The sequence below is a fragment of the Liolophura sinensis genome, chromosome 9, assembly GCF_032854445.1.
Source record: "Liolophura sinensis isolate JHLJ2023 chromosome 9, CUHK_Ljap_v2, whole genome shotgun sequence".
Classification (NCBI taxonomy): Eukaryota; Metazoa; Mollusca; class Polyplacophora; order Chitonida; family Chitonidae; genus Liolophura; species Liolophura sinensis.
Window position 1 is genome coordinate 8,657,725 of NC_088303.1, and position 24,416 is coordinate 8,682,140.

Below are 24,416 nucleotides of genomic sequence, written 5' to 3' on the forward strand. Positions count from 1 at the left end.
ACCAAGATGTATAGAAATGTATGTCCCAAACATATACATCTACAAATAAAAATTGAACTTTTGAAAGAAAAGAGGAATGTTGCCACATCTATTTATAGCTCGAAAGTTGATGACCTACGTCCTTAATGATTAGTTTAGGAGATAAAATTCATGTTAATATCTCTTGGTAGAGGCTTAAGTTTCTAGCCTGAATAAGGGAAATGACTTGTTTGCTGACTTCACCCACTACATGTAAGTGACAGGAAGAAGGAACATAGGCTATAGTAAGCTGTTGTTAAGACTAGCTTAGCAGTGGGATGGTCACAGTCTGTGAAGAGTATTACACAGCTGACTGTTATATAGTGCATATCTTAGTAGAGCCCCCTGGCAAAGTCAGATAGGAGTTGGAATCTACAGAGTTCATGTCAGGATCAGTCCTCTCCTGGAGTTGCTTACATTGTCTGGATTGTGTCAGACCCATGTCTGGGGTTTTTACACTGTCAAAAGGCCTGTGGTGTAAGCTACCAGATTCTCTGAGCCATACAGTATAGGTGTTGTCCTGAACTACCACTGCTGTGATATAGACTGAAGCTTCCCCAGACTGGGGTGCATTCTGTTGAAGCCTTCTCAGGACACAGGCCATAAAACTGATGTAGTGTGCAACTTGATGCCGGCCTGTCTCCAGACATTAACCAGGAAAAGCTTTCACTCTGTTCATCTGAGTGCCTGAACCAGTGTCTGTGATAGAGGGTGGAGGGGCAAGAGATATCAAACTGGCCTAGTCTACATCTGATACTGGTTTAAATCAGCTTTTCTTGGACAGCTACTGTGCCCCAGCTTTTCACACAGGCAAATGCTTTACAGCTTCACCATCAGTGGAACACGCTAACCTACTTCACATCACTGTGACTGTGCCTTGAAAGTTTGTGAATGGAATTTGAGTTTACCTGATGTGATCCTACCTCTACCATTTATCAGAATGTGCCTTTCAACATTTAAGAATGGTGATTGCAGATTCTGTGCATAGTTTAAGGCTACTGCCCCTGGACACCTATTTGTTCTAGTGTGTGATATAATGGGTTGTACACTGGATCAATCTATGGACTGGTACATAAAGATGGATAGAAGATTTGACAATAAACAGGATGAGAAATCAAAAGAGCAGGTATGATGTTAAGGTAGATATGCGGCGTTGCCAGTTAATGCTTATCCAGAGATGTGGAGTGTCTTGGAGTACATGTACATTTGATCTGCAGTCATATGTGTGTTTGTGTACAACTGTAGCCAAATTGCATGTATGTACATGTTGTAGAGTTTGAATAAGATACTAGGTATTTGGAGAATAAATGACAACATTAATTAGGAACCAAGAATATTTCCTTAATAATTTCGGCACAACTTACAGACAGAAATTTAACATTTAGAGTGCATGGACGTTTCAGTTTGTGTAAAGGAAGCAATGAATCTCATTATGGGCTATAACATTGCTTATACTTACATGATAAAACATGTATGTACTGTATGTACAAGCTCAAGGGCCTCGTTAAGGACTTAGTGTGATGTAAAAATAGTTCTCAGCACTTCAGTATCCGTATGGAGAGGACTGTATGTACATTTGTGCGGTTAAGCATGTGCAGTGCCTTTCCCACAAAACCATTGAGCAGTTGGTAAGTTGTTTGTCTACTGTATATAGTACACAAGAAGCTGGTACAGGAAAACACATGAATCACACGAGGATATAAGGCTGGACTAGTAGTCTCTATTTCATTGACTATTATCATCATATGACTGAAAAATTGTTATTGTGAGCACTCACTCACTCCATTGACTATTGTGAAGAGTTCACAATTAAAGGCTGAAACTTTTACTCTATCACTTCCTTGAGGGAGAACCACAAGTACAGCTGGAGCCAGCAAAAGTCCTGTTTGTAGTAACTCTAAGTGTCATTAGCTGCCTGATAATTGTGAGAGAAAGAAGCTTACCGATATTGGGTTGTTTCATGATCTTTAGTGATTTTAAAAAGGTGATGGTAATCATTATTGAGCATGGTCTAAAAATTACATCTACATGCCTTGTAATCAGTTTTTTCATATCTCAGCATTCATATACGTTGATTTTAGACTCTGGGCATTTGGTGGTAAAATTTAGTTGAAAAGGGGTCAAAAAAAAGGGGGTCTTTGTTTTTTCTGGTAGAAATACTCAAATTTTTGGCTAAAAACTGAATCAAATTAGAAAATACATGTGTAGAGATGAGCTGTCGACTTCAATCGCCAAAGGCTGTATCTGTGACAAAAGTGGTGATGCAGGTATTGGCTGTAATTAAATTAAATTTAGGCTTTAAATATGTTCAGACTATGGTCATATGGTTTATGGGATATAAAACAAAGTGAGAATCCATTCCTATGTAGTCTGATGAAATCTTCAGTATGCCAGAAAAGTGTATACAACTTTTCCAATGAAAGTCGCTTTGATACCCGCTTTCCCATTGGCTGTGTGTCTCATGTGGACCTATGAGTGAGCTTCTAACAAATTCGAACTGTATATAACAACGCAATGTTCGTTTGACGACTATGTAATATTAGCGCCTGTTGACCAGCTACAGAAGACAATTAAAACAGAAAACATTTATACATTTTACGTTGAATTGTTCAAATGGTGACTGGTCACTTTGCCAGTGGATTAAAAGTAGGCCTACATGTACTCGCTCGCCAGCCAAAGGTCAGTGACACCTCTTAGAATACTTTGAATACTGCTCACAGTAGGTACGAATGTCATCTTCCTACATATTGATAATCCATCCCCTGTTGTTTTAATCTCTGATACACATTATGAGGATTAGCAACACCTGCAGGAAAAAAAAAAAGAGGATTATAGCCACTCTTGATGTACTTGAGTAATTTTGGCCATGTTTTAACTCAGAAAATGTAGTAAAAGTAAGAAAAGTAAAAATATATCTGAAATTACTGGTTGCTAAAATGCAATTTAACTCAATACCAGGTTGCAGTCAGTGTTTAAAATGTAAATAAACTCAATCTGGATCAGAAAAGGCTCAATTTTGAGTTTCCTGTTGTGAAAATTTGGACTTCAGTGAACTCCTGCACTGAAGATAATAAAGAAATTCACGAGATGTGAGGGGCCTCCGTGGCTCAGTTGGTTAGCGCACTAGCGCAGCGTAATGACCCAGGAGTCTCTTACCAATGCGGTCGCTGTGACTTCATGCTGGCTTTGCCCGGTTTCCTCCCACCATAATGAAATATTCTTGAGTACGACGTAAAACACCAATCAAATAAATAAATTCACAAGATGTACATAACAGCAACTTTATGTTACACAATGTGATTTATTTATTTATTTGATTGGTGTTTTACGTCGTACTCAAGAATATTTCACTTATACGACGGCGACCAGCATTATGGTGGGTGGAAACCGGGCAGAGCCCGGGGGAAACCCACGACCATCCGCAGGTTGCTGGCAGACCTTTTCACGTACGACCGGAGAGGAAGCCAGCATGAGCTGGACTTGAACTCACAGCGACCGCATTGGTGAGAGACTCCTGGGTCATTGCGCTGCACTAGCGCGCTAACCAACTGAGCCACGGAGGCCCCTACACAATGTGAGAATTGCCACAAGAAGCCATGTTAAACTGTTGTAAACCATTATAGTGTGTACTGTGTCTTGAATCATTCATTCGTTCTAATAGGGATGGGCCAATTTCAACATGTATTAACCGTAAGTGACCTACTTACATGTACATGTACATTGAACAGCTGCAGACAGGTCTATTCATTGACTTGTCACCAAACACAAGACAGCTGTTATTCAATATAGCACACTGCATGTGGCATAATGATTTTGTAACAATTGGGGGTTTACAATGAAGCAAACTGTTGCTGTTTTCAAATTCATACCACTGTATGCAAAGAATGCTTTTTAATGAAGCCTGTCGCAGTTGAAAAGTCCTGTTACACCTAGTTTCCATGATAATGACACTACTACAATCCAATATGTATGTATACATGTGTTTAGAATAGATTTAGACATGAACACATCTGAATGTGCCTCTCATACTTCACGTACGTACCTGTATTGTAAACCATGGTTGGAGACCAGTATAAATGTGGACATAAGCTCCAGAATGTGACAGTTTCCCTACCACATATGTCATGGAAGGCTTAAAAATATGCAGACTTGCATTCTGGGCTAAAATTCTAGTGCTGAGAAGAACCTGTTTGACAGTGGCCCAGAGCAGAATGAGGTGAATAATACAATGTAATCCACAGCTGGGGGATATCCTGAAATCTCCCTCCAGCACCACATGGTGACACTGTGGGGTGGAGCATGGTCAATACTAGGCTGAAAATGAGCCACTGTGTAATAAGGATAAACTAGGGATTGGTCACTATACACCCACATCTCCTATTTCACATCTGTGCACACCTATGTACAGATGTACTTGCACTGTAACATGTAGGTTCTGTATGTATGCTACATGTGTGTATACATGCAGCAAATGAACTGAAATTTCACCCCAAAAATGCATTATGGAAGTAAATAGAAGTCATAGATATTATTTTTGGTGCTAAAATATACTGAAAGTAGGACATTACGGTAGTTTCCAAACAAATCTCAGAATACCCGAGATGTGTAGCTTTGTCATGAGAAAAGGTTTGGGTCAATTACTGTATGAGAAATATATATAATAGTACATGTTTTTGTGTTGGTCTCTCTCAATAAGGTTCTCTGCTAAAAATCACTTTCAAATGTATAGAAATTTATGATAAAATCTTGCTTAGCATTTGTAAGTGGAACTCAAAAGGATGCATCATTAATGATGATATTTAGGAGGAAGTGCAGTACACATACACTGTATGTATTCATTTTTATGGAAATTATATACCGTTTAAAGGTTTTACTTTGTATGTATGAGTAGGATAGGACCCACATATATAAATGTATGTATATATTTCCTTGACTAAGCAATTTATTTGCATTTAACCTGATGTTGGTAAACTGAACTTTGAGACACCAGTGACAAAAGGAAATGCGGGCTGTTCATTTGATGGATTTACCCTTATCTGACCGAGGCTGTTGACCCTCAGTCTGTAAAGTGTGAGCTGAGTAGACTGGTGACATTTAACATCTGTGTGATTATCATGGTGCTACAGCTAGGTTATGGAGATGTCAGCTGGGCCTAGGGAAGGTTGTATGCTGTCAAGTATTACCCAATGGAATAGCACATATGTCTACATGTGCTGTATGCTTATGGTGTTTAATGTACTGCTATAGAAAGGAGAGAGAAAAAAATAGGCATATATGTAAATAACAACACAAAATGACTTTTAGGATGTTGTGGTAATGAGTTTATGATAGAAGAAGGTTGTGGACAAGGCACATGTTCTGAATGATGTAACAATTTAATTTAATTTTCACTTGCATTGAATCAGTTGAGGTGAGCTTGATCTGCTGTAGTAGATCAACTGTATTGCTTGTGCAATTAGAATGTCAGAGTGTAACGATCAGAGAAAAGCTGGTATCTCCAGTTTATTCACTGGCAAATGTGAAGTGAACTAACATTAAATGCCCTCATTTGTGATGTATTTCCATGAGCTTTGACACGTGTAAAGAGAAGCAGAACAGGCTTTTCTTGTCTGCCTTAATCTTTTTAATGCACATCTTGTAATCCAAGACATCCCCTTTTGCCTGGTGTTAGAGGACTGTGAACTCTTTTCACTGGGTTTACCTGGGGAGTAATTTTCTGGTGGTGTTACATCATAATCTAGAGCAACCACCTGTAGCTGTGTGGGCTGGCTTGTGTCAGGTGTTGTCCCAGTAGAGACACTGTTCACAGAGCCACATCACCCACCAGACCTCCTCCATACAGCCCAATGATGCAGCTGGTCAGGCTTACCTCTTCCACTAACCACCACAGGCTGAATATTTATTTGAGAACTGTATGTTTACTTTAAGAGGTTTATTTTTCCCTGGCTTGTTTATCAAAGAAACCTTTGTAAACAATTCATGGGGTAAAATGACCCATGTTCCCTGCTGATCTTGTCCTAAAACAGAATTAACCACACTGAGATTTTAATATCCACTTGAAATTGGTTGAGTTTATTTTTCAATTTCTTCACTCTGGGATACCAGATAAGGTAAAAGGTGGGTTGTGGTGAAGTAATTTTAGCTGTAGCCTCTTCCTTAGACCCAAAGACATTTGTGGAATTTCCTGAAGGTACATGTACAATGTACTGTATGCATCCCAAACAGAACAAACATTTAAATACACAAACATAAATAAATGTAAGGTACATGTACACACTGACTACTCCCCTGTATAATTAACACCTCTGTAAAGCATTTTAGAAATGCACTCGTTTGCCTTGAAATTTTCTTCTCATGACATATTTGTACTTACATACTACAGATAACATTAATCTGATGCAGTTCAAAAATACATACATGTGTATGAACAGGTTTACATGTATCTACATGTACTTAATTCAGCCTTCTCTTTAAACCTCTTAATGCTGCTATGTAATGATAAGAATGGTTCTTATTAGTGCAAAGCAGTGGATATAAATGTGAATTTATACATTGCATTGTAATATAAACACGTTGTACATGTGTCCAAAGAATGCTTTTAGATCTGAACTAGCCAATTTATAGTATGCGTGTATACCGTAGCCATATTATCAGGCCTGGAGGATCAAACCCTTTAAATAGGAATGTCATTCCATGATGGTGCATATATAGGGAGAAATCTTTGTCAGATATGTGCCAGTTGTGCATTGTCCTGCAAGCCCACTTTTGAAGGCTGTGTGTGCCAGGAATTTGTCAACAATTAACGTTTTTTGTCAAGGTTTCCTACTCAGTGGTCAATTCCAGGCCCTTGTGCATGTGTCTGTGGTCCGTGGAGGCATGCCTTTTAAGAGTTCTTTTAAGTAGCCCTATTAAGAGACTCACTGATAAAATCAGAAGTGCTAAATTTGACAGGGGCTAATTAACAGGGAAAGGTCAAGATACAGCATATCAACCTGATAAGGATGTTATTCTTCATTTTGGCTGTCGTGTACCTCCTTATTCCCTGGTGACAAGCTTTGGTTTATGACCATTGTGTAGAATGGGTCTTCTCTTATACAGTATACTACTGAGAAGACCTCTCAGCAAACAAATTGGTTTATTTTGCGCACAACAAGTTTATTTATTCGATTTACTCAGTAGTGAAGAATATTGCACAACATTTGGGCATGCAGTATTTTAGCACTAAGTTAAAAGCAACATTTCAACACATTTAGATTGAGTAACATATATTGTCAAGGGAAGATGGGCAGCATGCTGTACATTGTATTTTGTATATAGTTTTGTCTACACCGTCATTCTGTGTCTTATCCATCGGGGAAAAAAGTTTTCTTTTATAGATTTTACCCCACCTCTGTAAATAAGAGCATACACTTTCATTTTATTAGATTGTTGCCCTGGTGTCTATATACATGCACATGTAGATATAATATGTCTTCAAAACTTGGATGGACAATGCTTTCATACTCAACTGTATCATTTCACAGAAGCCAAAATACAGCTATGAAGCATACATTATGTAGCCCTAAAGTGTTAGACTATTAAAGGCCTTTTTCTTACCGTTCAGTGGTTCAGGCGATAGGCTATATTTACAGTCAGGCTGCAACTCTTCAATAAAAGCCCTGTTTGACATTGCAGACAGAAAGCTCAAAACTGTATTTTAAGTGGCCTGTAACTTTACAGCAGTATCACAAGCATTCATTAAACATGTGCATTTTAATGAGTAGAAGGTTTGCCTGTAGGGGCTTTCATGTTTAGAGAAATTGCATATCCTGATAGGACGTTCATGTACATACGCTTTGCTTGAAACATTAAAACAAGAAAATCGCATAACTACCTAGAAAGTTAAAATAAATGAATTTTAATGTATGACTGATGTTGATAAACATCTGGGGACTTCGAGTTAACATGCAGTTGAATTGTATATGTAACAGACTGCTCTGCTTTGCCTTGTGGACACATTTATGTACATACCCATGTAAATTCAGTCTCTTGGTTAAAGCATTTTCCGTTTTTAGGCAAAGGTCATGTCATAGTCAATGAGAGATGCTAGTCATAGAAAGTGCAGAGTGGTGATATTATAACCTGACATTTGCCTGCCCTCCTTGTGTGGGTTGTTTTCCCTTTGATCACCCCCCTTAGTGAACCATGTAATCTCTTGCCAATACACTAAGCTAAGGGAGGATCTACCAGGTGAATACAGTGCAATATTGTAGGAAGTTGACAACAATCGATTATTTTGAATGGATTAGTATCCTGGTGACCAACTATGTAGTGTCCCTTTTGTGCCCCTTGAACATTTAGACATTCGTATTAATTAACGCACCAACAGTATTCGTTTTTGAAGAAGCAGTTTTTCTATGAAAAGCTTTTACAACTAGATGTATACATGTATATGCGTGAGAGGTGACACTTCATTGATGCTAGATCTTTTGAAAAGTTTGGCTTATTTGGCAGTTATACATCTACATGGATGTAAAGAATATGAAACACGCTTAACCAAATTAGGGTTGATTTCCTCTGAGGCAGGATCGGGAGGGGAAGGATGTGCTGTGCATTTATAAAGTCCCTAGGCTGGAGGGTGCTCTGGGGTAAGTGTGGTAACCTCTAATCAAACCTGGCAGATGGAGTTAGATTGGTCAGATCAGATTTCTGCCCTAACACATCATAACTACACAATCAAATTCAGGCTGGCCCTGGAGCTTCTACCCTGGAGTCTTTCTGATGAGTGAGGGGATTCCCCTTTCCAACGCTGGTATGATTTTATGTGATTAGTTCAGCCTCTCCAAAGAATTAGGTACTTAAACGGTTTAGGATTTGGCAGGAAACATATTATTTGCCCATGTTGGTGGACATCAGCCAAGCAACATGTATCTTACTCATTTAATTGTGGTACATTGTAAATTTATTTCATTGTACTATATAGCTTGCAAGTTGGTTTAGGCTTCTCCAAGCCTTTATGCCGTTTCTTCTATCCATAAACATCAGTGAAAATTGTTTGAGTTTATGGCTAATGAATTCAGAAAGACTGATACGTGTAATGTTTAGTTAGATTTGCACCTACGTGTACATGTGTTTAGTTATTCTGAATGATACTGATCTTGCTGACCCAGCAGACAAGAGAAAGCTTTGATACATTAAGGTTAATGGTTGTGAGATGTTTATCTACATTGTACTCTTTGATGCTGGTTAATCTTCATTTATTATCAAGTCAGGGATTATGTATGTGTATGTGTAGAACACTGATAAGGTATAAAACATCTCCCTATGTAAGCTATTTGAAGCTTTGCAATCTGTTTGATGTACATGTATCTTTTTGCAGCTGCCTGTGTGTTCCTATTTCTGTGTAGCAGCTGAAGTGAACTTCTGCAAGCTGGAGGTTGCTACCTGTGCAGGTTGAGGTTAACTAATACATGTAATGTACTTAGATGAAGCTGGAGAGAGGTTAGAGAAGGCTCATGGTTATGGGCACATATGGCCTATTCGTCTCAAAGCTGTAGAAATACCTGAAAAACTGAAAACAGCCAATCCCAGCATATTTGCCTTCAATGCATTGTTACATGTATATATACATTATACATACACATATACACATACATCAAAACATGGAGGATGCACAATGTATTAACCATGTGAAGAATAGTCACATATGGTTTCTGCTGTTCTCCTAACTGATTCATTAGAGGTTTGTAACTCGTAAGTTGTAACTACTGCTTGGATTTGTTTGAAAGAAGTTGTTGTATAATATAGATTAATTTTAACTGCCTGTAGATTCACCAGCCAAGTAGTTGGGATGGTTTGTAAGTGGAATCAGAGTAATTAGGGGCTGAGGAATGTTGAGCATCAGAGATCCTCTGGACAAGTGTACCATGTGTCAGCTGAAGCAGACTGAGGAGGGGTGAAGAGGCAAGACTGGACACCCCTCATTACCCAAGCCCTCAGTTCCCCAGCAAACCCAACCCTCTACAACTCTATCCTCGCCACATGTGACAGTCACTTTATCATATTCACTACCCCCTCAGCTCCCTAATTAGTTTACTTGCCCCTCATCCTGGACAGATTTAGGTTCAGTAAACTTGACTAACACAGACCCATTTGCCTTTGCCCTGACCACCTGGACCCTGACACAGTTTGATCACCACATGGCCCATGATTTAGAAAGGAAATAACAAACTCAAAAGTGACATTGGTTGGAGCTGGACAATTTGCCTGAAAATACTTAATTTAGATATAAATAAACATGTCTCACTAGGTGCAAAAAAAATAAATAAAAAAGAAGGTGATGGCTGACATGGCTTTGTGATGCCTGACTGATGAGGGATAAGTTTTGGAGAACATCTGGTTTTTGGAGGCAGCCAGGTTTATTGGCTGATGACTAGGTGCAGATGCTGCAGAAGTGCAGGGAATAACCTTGGGTTACATTGCCATCTGCTGTTATCTCCTACTGCAGCATTTAATGTGCACGCATACAGATGGATCAGATTAAGGATTGATCATCTCATAATCACACCCTTTCGCCTGGTAAATCTTTAATGGCCGTTCCAATTATAGTAGGGAGAAGAGTTAGGATATAATCAATAATTGATAATACATGTTGTACTGGCACCCCATTGTTTACCAAATCCTGTTACCCATTATGTAAGATGCACCAACCTGGATTCATGTGGAGCAGACATGTAAATGAGTTTATGGCTTAAACTTCATGGTATGCCCGCAGGGGTCACAACAAACCATCTCCTGTGGGGGCAGGGGATAGATGCAGCACAAGTATCAGTCTTAACTTGGTAATGGCCATGTACATTTATGTGTAATATGCAAATGAGACCAGAAACATTCAAAGCCAGAACACCTGGACCATTACTCAGTAGATATGTTGCCATTCTGTTTTCATTTATGTCCACATATGGATGGATTGGATTCTTTCATTCCCACGTGCTGTGATCATAAAGCAGAATTCAATTGTATTTATCTAATGAGGACAAATTCTGTGTGTTTCTGCTGCATATGTAATATTTGAACTTATGGATGAATATGTCCTGTAACCAACAAAGCCTAGATTGATTAAGTCATAAACTGTATGACATTAGCAGGGTGAGGTAAAGAAGTAAAAATTACATGTACATGTAAATCCCCTGGTTAAAAAAAAAGTTTGCGAGAAATTTCCAAAGTTAGCTGCCTGATTCCAAACAAATCCAGTGACTTTGAAAAAGCATGGCGGAAGTAGTTCTGAATACCTACTTATTATTTATGCATATGCATTCTAAAAAAGATTTGACCTTGGCACATGATATACCATCATTAAGAACCTGTAGCCTTTGTACATGTTAGTGTAAACATCAAAGATGAAATGGTTCAGACTTGTCTTTTTGTCCATGTGCCAGCAGGATGTCCATTATAGTAAAAATGCAAAAAGTAAGGTGTAAATCATAAATCTCATAGCCTTGTTCACCTGCAAGTTACAAAAGGACTATGGTGAATGTTAATGCAGTATGTTGTATTGACCAGTGTGGGCGAAGTGTAGTTATTGAAGCCTAGGACTATGTAGAGAAAGGTGTGAGAGAACAATATCAATTTGATATTGTACAACTGCGACCTATTACATTCAGAAAATACAGAATTTTTTTGAAGCTTTCGAAGCTTTCCCTGTCAAGTACAAAATAGTGCTATTAGTTGATACAATGGAAACCAGCTTTGTACATATGCAGACTGTCAAATTCAATTCAGCTCTATTCATGTTCGCAATAACAAGCCCATTGTCTCTTTAGAGAAAGTGTTAATAGAATTAGTCGACTTCAAACAGGGGACAACAGAAGAATATGAGCTTTGTTTGGTGGACAGAATCGTGGTGGCCTATGATAGCTGTGCAGATTGGGCAGATAATTTCTCTGTTATTGTCTATAAATACCAGAGACACATAGAATTGTGGATGTCAGGAAATGAAGTCAGTCTAATTCATATGAGATCAATGGAGCAGTCAGAGGGGGTCTATTTTAGGCAAGTGCTTGGTACTTCAGATTGACCATGGTCTCCTATTGATTTTACCACTTGACAGGGACAGTTGTTCAGAATGGACAGTAACTCTTAACGCCCAGCGCTTCACTTCATCTGATTGATCAGATAGTTACTACTGTAAACTTCTGCAGGGAGATGTGGTTTACTGCCCACTGACCAGCTCTGAATTTAGTGTTAATTTCTTGTCAAGAAAGTCACTTGTACTGCAGTCACCAAGCTGAGGTTGATGTATTTCTGAACACTCTGGCAGCCATCCAGAGTCTGGGAGACAGGCCAACTTCATCAGAGTAAGGGTCTTCAGGAGAGATCATATATTTAAAACAGTTTGATACATGTACATGTATGTGGTCACAAGTTCATCATTGACCATTACTTCAAGCTTTGACCAGTGTCTTCGGTCTTCTGATTCCTGATTTGTAACACAGGAAATGAATGTTCTCAAACTGTGGCTGTGATACACAAACAGTGAGGCTTCTATGACAAGGGACAGTGGATTTCACACCTGAGGCTGTGTGCCCAAAGCTTTAGGGGGGCTTTCGGTCACAAAGTACTGCCCTCGACTTTGTCCACTTGTTTGTCCTGGCATTATCCAGGTGAGAACAACAACCCAGGTCAGTTAGTTTGGTCTTTGACACATTATACAGCTAATCCATGTCATATGTGAGGCAGAGTTGTGTAAACAGGAAAGGAAAAACACTTTAGCTGTTCTCTTCAGGTGGTAACAACAAGGTTGTGTGTGTATGTTCAGTACTTCATTTCCTCTCACCTGTTTGGTTCAGGTTTTGTATGCATGAGTATATGTCAGAGCTGGTGGGACAGGATGGTGTACATACATGAGCATGTTGTGCGATAACTTACAAATTTGTACGTAGTGACTGAAGATGGTGAAAGAGGTAAAGGTGGTTTAGTATCTGAGGCACCTTTGAAATATAGTACCATGTGGACACCCCTGGGCAGCACACTACACTTATGTCTTATATCTATAGATAAAGAGTTTGAATGCTCTTTGATGAATCCATGAAGGTGGCATAGCCCTTTAGTTTCTCATAACACCTTTGATTTCTCTATCTCTAGCTACCTGGGGTATTAAGCGAATGTCTTTGATGTTAGCTGGTCATTGTCTTTTGATCACCCAAGGTACATGGGGCTGGTGTATTTGTGCAGGGGCTGTACAGTATTTAATGGCTGTGGTCTCTTCCCCAAACATGCTGTCTTCCAGTTATTGGTCAGTGTACACTACACCCCAGTATGTAAACATTGTTTGATGACCAACCTCCTATTATTGTTTTACAGACTTTCCTGGCCAAGGCATTGTATGACAACATTGCGGAGTCCCCGGATGAGTTGGCATTCCGTCGTGGCGATATCCTCACTGTCGTTGAACAGGACACGGAGGGATTAGACGGCTGGTGGCTGTGTTCACTGCGTGGCAAGAGCGGCATTGCACCAGGCAACAGGTTAAAACTGTTAACAGGCATGTACAACGGGAGTAGCGAACCCAACCCCAGCTCGTACCAGACCCCTCCCACCATGTCCCAGGTCGACTGGAACCGGCGTAGCTGGGACCTTCAGCCCAACAAGGTCAGTAACATTGGTATCAAGGTGAACTTTGTTTCTCATGTTCACACACAAACAGATACAACCTTTGAGATAGAGGGAAGTTTTTCAGTTGTAAGAGCATATAGAATATAGGATACAATGACTGTCCTCATGACCAAGAGTACTTTCTCCTCATCGTGTTCTCACCTAATTTAGGCACGCTCTCTGTAACTTGTCTGTTAAACATGTTATTTGTGTATGGAAAGGTTTGATTTAGTCGCATACTCCTCGCTAAAAATGACAAGAAGGAGTGTAAAACTGCTTGCCAGCCATTTTCTCACGAAAAAGCCTGCATGTGTCAAGTAAATGGTATATTACATGTCCACATTTTGGACTGATCAATGTTGTTTGTAATGTGTTATATTTGCCTGTCCACCTGTACACTTGACGCCATTGCAGTTGTCAGTGAACACACAGGTAGAGATCTCACCTGTATTTGCCATCTCTGACTCACCTCTGGAGAATGTTAAAAAAAGCTCAGTGTTCTGTCTTATATTGATCAGAAGCTTGTGTGGCTCAGTCCTGTCATTATTGTCATTGTCTAAATTTGCTGCCTTGGCAGATGGACTTAATTGCAGGACGGATATTGAGTGATAAATACTAATGAGCATTTGTGTAATTTACTAACAAACTTTGATGTCACTTTTCAAGCAGATAATATGTATCATTAGTGGCTTTGCTAATATTTCACCAGTTGAGAAAGGTTTTCCCTTGGCTTTCAAAGAGTTACATGTATCAATCAAGCTGAGGCAACAACGCATTGAAAAATACAATACAGAGGCATCAATAGCCATAAACTGCATGGCATGATTTTGTGATTTTAAAGTGGTTGATTTCACATTGATTTCATAATACATTTATAACGTAGGGTCGTCAGAGTTATCAGTTTAGAGGGTCAAAGCATCAGCTCTTTATGTCCATGTAGTTTCACGTAATAATGTTGGTATTGTATAGATTATGAAGCATATACTTGATTGGCTACAGTTGACAAAAGATAAAGAAAACTACCCATAATGTCATGGAAGTTTCCTCCAGCTACATACAGTATGATTTCAATCCCCTTCTGTACTAATGTGTTGAAAAATCACATGAAATTACATGATTTATGGTAAGCTTATAATTTCAGGTGATTCTGTCAACATTGCATTAACCATCTGTCAGAGTTTGTACAGCAGGGTGATTAGTTGGTGAAAAATTCCCTGAAATTATAAGTGATTGAAAGTGTACAAGGCATACTGTGGTAGTATATATATATGTCTATGTAGTGCAGCTATGGTGCCTCTAATTCAGACATACACATGTATCTTTGTACTTCTGCACAAGAAGAGCAGTCATCTGTGTTTGATATTGAGCAAGACAAGAATAACCATACATGTAGTGTAGAATCCAGCAGACAGACAATATTTACACTGTTGGTTAACAGGGTCTCAAACTACTTGTCCTTCTCAGGGAAGTTTGCAGCTCAAGTTTGCGGTTTACAGACAAGAGCCACCAGCCAGCTAGGCTAAACAGGCCATCCATCAGCACACCCAGCATAATTTGTTTTCCTAAATCCCTGAAGAAAATGTAGACATTATATTATGTAAGCTGCTTAGACTTAAAATACATGTCCTTGCCAAAAGTGAAGAGACCTTTCATCATCCCCCGGTTGACTATAAACTTTGGAGTTGCCATTCCCAGAATAGCAGCAAGATGGAAGGATCAGTTATATTTTGTTACGCAATAGGCTTCGGCATCTTTAAAACTTTTTGAAGTTTTTATTTCTTATCTTCTAAATATTTCTCAAATACATTGGCCATGTAAAATTTACATAGAAATTTAATCTTTTACGAGACTTGAAAAAAACAATACTTGTACATCAGTAGTTAATAAGGACTGTGCTCAGGGTTGTAAAAAAATTGGAATTGTATGTGCAGGAGGACATCAGAGTACATGTACATGTTAAGCTGGCATCTGGTATCGGTACACATTTACACAGCCGTATTAATAGTAAACTATCACATGTGTAGTAGTGGGCCCCAACTGTAAGCAATCACGCCCCTTGTGTATAATTTCAACCCTAGGGGTGTAATTAATGAGGCATAAATAAAGGCTGTCAGCTGTTTCTTTAATACTATATGGCTGAAAAACACTGAGGGATTTTGTTATATTATTATTAAGAAGACTATGCTGGAGGTATTTGGCAAAAAATCTGTATTCGCTGATCAAATCAGATTTTTTGTATTTACCAAGAATAGCTGAAACAACTTGCCTCTCAGTAAATATCAGATGCATACCTCTACTATTTATAGTGCTAAGGTTATTGTTAAATTTGAAAAAGTTTTAATACTACAGGTACCTGCTTTGTAAATTTGAGGAACTTTATTACTGATTTTGAGCAGTAACACGTGCACAGATGAGGCTGATATTTTGTGATTGGGAATCATTTGGCCTTTCTAATACAATAGCAAAAATTTTGTGCAATTTCTTTTATTAAACTTATAGCATCACCAGTGGCGTGCCCAAAATGTGAGCATTTTTAGGGATTTTAGTGTACTTGTACAATTTTTGTAACCAGAAGAGAGGGCTAGATAGGGAGCAAGAAAATTTTGTCAGGCTGCTGTGGTGATGGTGATGGAGGAGGTCTCATCCTATGTACATCTCACTGTTACGATAGACCAGCTAGGTTTTCAGTGTTATGGTATGTGCTGACATGAAATGTATGCTTCTAATTATCACAGTTTCTGTTAATGTACATTTATATATTGTTGAGAAAAACAAATGTGTATCATTATCATCTGTGAAAAGATATGATCTAGAGTAAAGTGCAGTCGATTAAAACAGATGTGTATAATTTTCATTAGAAAAGGTACACTTTGTTTGGTGTTCATGATAACGTCAACGTAGACTTCCATCCTGTGGGCCTATTCGTTTACAGGATAATATTGGCAGGTAGCCACTGTGACCTTAGCATGTTGAATTCTCCCTAGCTATGTAGTGATAAATAACATTTTCATAAGACATTTCCGGATGGATACAGTTTCTGTATACATGTAATGTTAAACATTTTTAGAGAAACTTCACAAACATAACCGGGGAAGAAGTGTGAGCGGGTGCAGTCTGAACCCCACAGTCGCAGCTGTGTCTGCTTCATGAATACACAACAAACACGCTAACTGTTATGAAAGAAATTTTAAGCTTCATTAAACAGCACATTGTGGGGGTTCCTGAGATGTGAAGATTTTGAGTTCCCGTGTTAAGCCTGGTGCACAAAATGTCCTTTTCAGAGCTATTGAAGTGTTTCCTTACCCATGTCATTCCCAGCTGCCCATTCTTACCTCTTCATTTATCCCAGACCAAATCAGTATTTAGTATTCATATTCTGTAACGTTTGCATCAGAATCTCTCTTGATGTTTAATAATAGGTTTAGTGACATCAAGTCATGATCTTGCAGTATAATGTCTTTGTGTATTGTGTCCATGCAGTGTACAAATACTTGTTTTTGTTCTCCAGAGGAATCTTAAGGTTTGCCATTTTCCCAGGCCTTGTGTATAAGTATTTTGCCAAGCTTATCAACAATCAATGTACCAGTGTGTAAGCTGATACAATTTCCTGTTTTCTTCCACAAGTTAAGAGGCAGCATTGATTTATTTGGCAGAGTTTTCGTGTGTGTAAAGCATATTGAAAAGATTGTTTATGTATAGCTTGGTACATATTTTGTCATGGAAAGGGACAAGTTTGAATGGGTTTTGTTCACCTCTGTACTTTAGTATGAAAATAAAGCTATTTTGGCTAAGTTGATTTAACTTCAGGTCTCACAACACAGTGGTTTATCTGAGGAAAGGATCACAAAATACAAGGGACTGCTTTATGCCAAATTAATTTGTAAGGTCTGATATTTTTATTGAACAGCTATGATCATTGTTTGAAAAGTCTTGAACATGCACATATGTTTTACTGAATTGACTAATCTGTAAATACAATTAAAAGTCTATAGCTGTGGTAATATACTGTACATATGCATACATTAACATTACCTGTGTCTGTTAATAGGTTGATGGGTTTGCAGTACATTTATGTTTACATTAGACAGACCCACTAAATGGTTTATTACAGTCTGAACTTGACATGACCCCTCACCATGGGGTCTGCCCTAGCAAAATTAGCCAGTGGTCAGAATGCTCTAATACTGGAATGGTAGACAGCTAGAGTAGTTCGGACAGTCAGGTACAGAACAGGTTTGCTAAAGCTGAAGAATTTTGATTATTTCTGACTAAGGTGCTATGTGTGCCTGCCCTGTTGTGGTCGAATGCAGCTTCTGAATAGCCAGCCATAAAACTGATAAACATGCGGAGCTGAGCTATTGCTGTAATGTCAAACTGTTGAATGCAGTCCTTATTTATGGGCTATTATCACTACATATTCTCCTACCCACTGTGAACCCTTACAATACTATCCAAATGCACCAGAGTAATTATATGTTGTGCAGACAGTACATGGTAAATGCTCAGGTTCACAGTACATGTATGTTGTACATGTATATATGTGTATTTTCAAGTCAACCTGAACTACCTAACTATTTACCCCTAGTTTTGCTTATGTAACATGATGTGGTATAACAAAATATATTTTGGTATACCAATATAAAAATATTTAGACTTGTGTAGACCTTCGGAGGCCTGAAATGGACTGTTTTATGATTTGAACTGAATCAGTCTTATTTGTTTTTGTTTTGTTTTGTGACTGTTAACTACTAATGAGCCCCACATGGTATGCCCTGAAGCCTTTCATTTATGTGTAAGATTACTTGTACACAGAACTGAGACCTGCATGTACATGTATAAGAACACAAGCCCAGCTTTGTCTCTACATATGTAAAAATCTGTGTACTAGTTCCACCCTTCTTAATGAGGGACTGTTGAAACAAGTGCAAAGTAGTTCATTTAGATGCTTCTAATCATATAATGTAGTTCTAATGATTACTTTATAATAGATGTGACGATGACAAAAAGTTACTACTGTAAATCTTCAACATTTTTGACCTCTAAAGCACTTTTTTCAATGGAATTTATGCATACAATTATTATGACATGAAAAATGTTTTGCTTGTGTTGTGAAAGCTGCAAGCTTCATAAAACTGTACAGATTATTTCTCTACACCCCATAGTTGTCTTAGAATCTTTTGAGATATTGGTTGTTGTGTTGGTGGAAAAGGTTGCAGAATCAGGGTACTTATGACTGACAAGTTCGAACTGAAGCTTTCTTAAGCAGCAGTAGGCAGACAGATTCCTATGATGAGAGTAACCCTAAGACATAGTACCCCACTTGCACCTGTATAGGTGTTGTGGGATTCCCAGTCTCCAACTGTGAAGTGACCGGGTGAATCTTACATTAATAGTCTATTCTGTTGACCTCTTCTTCCTTTGAGGAACATAATTGTTCTGGCTCATTGTAACCATACCCTAATATATAAAAAATGTACTTTCCTGCTTTCTTGTTGTGTGTTATGAAGCCCATTGCAGACAGCCGACATGATCTGTGCATTGTATGAGTGTAACACGTGGGAGTGCCATTCATCTAAACATATCTGAGTGTAAATAGGACATGCAACTGAACTAGAAACAGCATCTGGATATCTTCTCAGTACTGTACCGAATTAGTATTGGTAATGGAAAGTTTTTCTTTCCTGATGTAAGGTTTTCATTGCATTGGTAATAAAAGTTTTACATGATTATATATTTTATGACTTACCCCAAAGTAAGATCTAACAGTATTTTGCACATTTACTGTATGTGAGATGGCATATAAAATTTTTCACTCTCCTAAAATGATTGTTAAATGTTCAACATGCATAACTGACATAGTTTTAACAGCTTTCAAAGGACATCAAGTCCTGAGCTTGTCTAATGGATTTTTAGGGTGAGCGTCCATTAAGTGCCGGAAGTTTGAGCTGAATGTCTTTACACGGTGGTGTGATGATCAGTCTTTACTCTCATCTTGCTGTCTGGTCACATATCCTGTCGTAAGTTTCTATTTGTCGAGAAAAGGAGTCTAGAAGCTGAAAAGTGCAGGTTAAGTGAATGCAATGAACACTACCTTTGTGTTATTGTCTATGTAATTTGACACATTTTCATTGTCTTAACCACATTGCACAGGCAATTTGTGTGCAGACATGTCTGCCATTGAAGATACATGATAAAACATTAACAGGCCCATGTTTCATATGTTCTTGAACATATTTTATCTCACTGGCTAAAACTCGCTGTATTATATGCATGTATATATGAGCTCTTTTATGGCACACATGTATGATGGATATCTTTTCTGTGTTTTGTAGGTGGTGACTCCCAGAAAGGTAGGAGATGTCTACATTTACAACCAGCCTAACAAAAGCATTAATGACTATGATGTCCCTCCCTCCAGATACTTCCCTAACGAGTCCATGTGTGAGGGCGACTCTCTAGACTCCCAGGGCAACTATAACCACTCATTGTTAAACAAGAGCAAGGTGGATAACTCTTCAACCACACTGTATGATACCCCTCCAGCCAGAGCACTAAGTGTTCGACACTCGCCTGATAATATCTACAGTGTCCCTTTGCCTCGTACAGACACTTACGACACTCCTCGATCCAATAGGTCCAGCATGATATCCACCATGTCTGCTGATTCCACCATGACCCTGTCCAGCAGTGCGTCCACCCCAAGCCTTGCTCGGTCTTCCAATCCCCCAAGTGTGTGTGACTCTGCCCGTTCCAGTCTGGATGTGTCTCCACAGGACCTGTATGATGTTCCCCCGTCCGGCACTAGGGCTGTTAAACAGACGTCCACGGACTCAGGACTCGACACCTGTATGTATGACTCGCCGGGCAAGCCTAAGGTTGTTCCTGGCTCTGAGGTCTACGACTCTCCCAGATCAAACATATATGCAGAACCAGCAAGTCATACATATGATACCATTACCAAACACAACAAAGAACATTCAGTAGATGATATATATGATGTACCCACCAATAATGCCCCTAGGATTGTCCTTGAAGCAGCGTCTTCGGAACGAGATGATGGCACTTTGAAGTTTACTGGTAGGAAAATTAACAGCGGAGTGTATGCTATTCCACCTCAAGTAACCAGAGACTCAGTGCTTTCTATCAAGTCAGATTCTTCTGATGAAGGCCAAAGACTTTCCACATGTAGTATGAGCTCAAGAGATTCAGATGTACCTTTCTTCTCGTATGATGAGCTTCCACTCGATCTAGACTCTGCCATGGACTTGTTAGTGAAACTACAACAGGATGTACAAAAGTCCACCACAAAAATGAACTCTTTTGTGAGTAGTACATGGCGGAAGCGTGAGAAACTGGAACCAAGATTATACGACATTAAACTAGCGTGTGGTGACGTAAAAGCTTCACTGGAAGCCTTTGTCAGTTTTGCTCAAGGTGCTCTGGCCAATTCAATGAGAGCAGCTGATAAGAATCTGATAAAGAAACTTCACAGGCAACTCTTACCACTCCAGCAAAGTCTCCAACAGATACAGAAGTGTTACAAGAATTTAGAAGATTACAAATGGGATGTGACCAAGCTGGCTTTAGAGTCTGCAGTTACCAGGGATGATGACCTGAGCACAGTTGCCTCCCAGTCAAAAGATTTGAATAGTGATGTGAGAAAACTTGCATCATTCATTCAAGGTAATTCAACGCTGTTGTTTAAACGGGCTCAAGACTTGAACCAGTCACGTTCTAGCAGCACGCCAGACCCCAAAAAGTCTTCCCCAAAGCCTGTTTTGAAACCAAAGCCTGATGTGGGCCCAAAACCTCAGATTCCTGTTAAAGGACAGAGTGGCAAAGTTCAACAACGACCTTTACCTGCCCCACCACCGAGAGACCGACCACTTCCTCCTACTCCTCCCCAGAAAACTAATAAGAAGTCAGACATTGTTGTCAAGAGAATATCCAGTGGCAGCAAAGAGAACCTTTTGGCCAATAACCATTATGAGAATGATGCCAAGGATTGGGTAGATGACTATGATTATGTCCATCTGGAAGCAAGGGAAGCTTTGGCCAGACAACGACTGCAATGTCCAACCAAGGATTCCCCCGGCAAGGCCAACGAGGATGATTTGTCCCCTAAACAGTTAGCTAAGATGGAGAAACTCGAGGAAGACTTAAAGACCCCAGTGAACACTGACATGAGTCAGTTCATTCTTCCAGAGCAAACCAGCTTGTCCAGTAAACTGGAACTTAACGACCAACAACTTCTCAGCTTTTACATCAAACAGTTAGATGTCCACGCACAACTGCTCACCAATGCCATTGACGCTTTCTTTGGTTGTATTGAGTATAATCAACCACCACGTGTCTTTATTGCTCACAGCAAGTTTGTTGTTTTGGCTGCTCATAAGATAGTGTACATTGGAGATACTTTGCATAGGAACCTTCTGAATAGTGACATCAGAAGCAAGGTCATGCACTGTGCTAATTTTCTGTGTGACTGCTTGAAGCTGACTGTGACAGCAACAAAAACAGCAGCGTTACAATATCCCTCAGTCCAGTCTGTCCAGGAGATGGTGGATCGTGTTGTTGATGTTTCACATGCTGGACACGAGTTAAAATTAGTTATTGTGCAAGCAGGCACATTGTAACAGCATACCCTTGGGTGCCCCCAGATACCTGTGAGGCAAGTGACTATTTGACACATGGCACACTTTGGTGCATCCCATGTGGTGTCCTTGTAACTTTCATTAACATGCTCGTTAATACCTGTACATTTGTACCAAAAAAAGAAAAAAAGAAAACAGAGATTTTGCTTGTGACAACATATACAGCCATGCATCATTGCCATGCACATTACCATTTTGTACACAAGCTTGTCATTGTGTTTTCATGTCACCATTGTGTAAATGCCATATGGTGACCAGACACATGTTTGCTTGTCATTTTTTGCCACATGGTCACAGTCAATGATGTACATTTAACTAGTGCTGCCCATTGGTCTTAACCCTAGTGATATAATTGGAGTAGGCGTACAGTTTTGCCAGAGTTTAATGTCAGTACTAATGGTCAGATAAATTGGTGTACTGTAAGTTCTCATTATAGAGACAATGAATTGCATTGTCCCCGCAAGCAGCTCTGGATAATGTACATGTGCCTTATACATGTAATGGCAGATTTTCATCAGCCACCTATATATGTGTACAGTTCTTGACAAGTGGTAGACTATACCACATCTTGTATGTTAAGTCCTTTAATGACTGGTTTGTTTCACCAATGTTAATGTTGTATGTCTTGTTCTGATAGGAGACAGTGCTGTGAGGTTGACATTTGCAATACCCAGAAAACAAGTTTGTTATAGTGTATAGACCTACCAATATTTTTGTCGACAATTATTAACCAGCCTTATCTAGATTAATACAGATTTACTGATAAAGTCATTTCTAGTCAGTTGTAATACACGTATTAATCTGAACATGTAATACATGTACTTATTACTTGTTTTCCTCTTGTGTTTTCATGCTGAAGCGTGGTTAGTGGCTTAAAACCATTTTCTTTCACTTTAATACTGTTTAGCATACCTGTTTTTAATAGTTTGATTTTTTCAGGTTTTGTTTTCTGCAGAGCTGCAGTACTGAAGTCTACTTCATCATATAAGCAAGTCTCTATGAGAAGTTGATTGTGAAGGCTATCCATGTATCCTACTTTTATGTAATGATGCATTGAGCATCGCATATGTTGGAAACATATGTTTTACCCTAATGAGTGTAAGACAGTCCTTGTCAATTAGGATAAGGTGCATTTGCATTTTACTTATTAATGTGAGTTAGCCTGTGATATATTATCCACAATAATAGACCATGTTATCCTTGTAATACCAGCCCCTCAAAGGTCCTGGGTGTGGTGTGTGTAATTTTGGATGTTTTCTTTCCAATTCACCACCCAGGGCCAACCTCTGCTTATCACAGCAAGACCTTGAAACAAGCTGTGATGTGATGTCCAGTACCTCCACAGCTTCTCTCTCCATACAGCTTTGGACTGTTGGGTGTTTACTTTGACAGCAGGAGTGGGATATTGTGGACATGACACACTACAGTGCCTATCACTCCTGGTTCATCATGACACACAATCATGTTGACTTGGCCCATAATGGGCATCATTCTTTAAACCACGTCTCAGTTGAAGTAGAGTAACAGTGAGAAATATCCTCAGCTTACACTGTGTTGCCTCCGCACAGCTAAACAAAAGCTGTAAAAGCAACTATTTTTTGTTGGAACGTGAGATAATTTGCGAACTCATCTGGAAAATTTTGTCATGGCAAGGTCATATATTTCACAACACAGTGCATCTTGTATGGGTGTCTGCTGCCTTCTCAAAATAGAGCTATGTTGACTGTAGCTTTAACCTTCACACGGCATCCTATAGTAGCCATATATTTTCATCTTAAGAGGTTTAACACAGTGCAAGCTACGTGAGATAATTTGCGAACTCATCTGGAAAATTTTGTCATGGCAAGGTCATATATTTCACAACACAGTGCATCTTGTATGGGTGTCTGCTGCCTTCTCAAAATAGAGCTATGTTGACTGTAGCTTTAACCTTCACACGGCATCCTATAGTAGCCATATATTTTCATCTTATTGTTGACTGTTTTGTTGATCCTCCCAACATGAAACCAGGATACTATACAAATAAGGAACTTCTTTTGAAAATTGTTAGGGCTGTCCCCATCAAGATTGTTAATAATGTTTGTTTTTGTATGGTTACATGTTTTACATTTT

General features: G+C 39.1%; 1 protein-coding gene across 1 annotated transcript in view; it reads left to right on the top strand.

Moving 5' to 3' along the window:
- LOC135474787 (breast cancer anti-estrogen resistance protein 1-like) overlaps positions 1-24,105 on the top strand; it is a 35,062-nt gene extending 10,957 nt beyond the window's left edge. The window contains exons 2-3 of the mRNA XM_064754384.1: positions 13,360-13,647; positions 19,983-24,105. Of these exons, the coding sequence (XP_064610454.1) occupies positions 13,360-13,647; positions 19,983-22,286 (2,592 nt within the window). The 3' untranslated portion in view covers positions 22,287-24,105. The remainder of the gene's footprint in view (positions 1-13,359; positions 13,648-19,982) is intronic.
- The last annotated feature ends 311 nt before the right edge of the window (positions 24,106-24,416 follow it).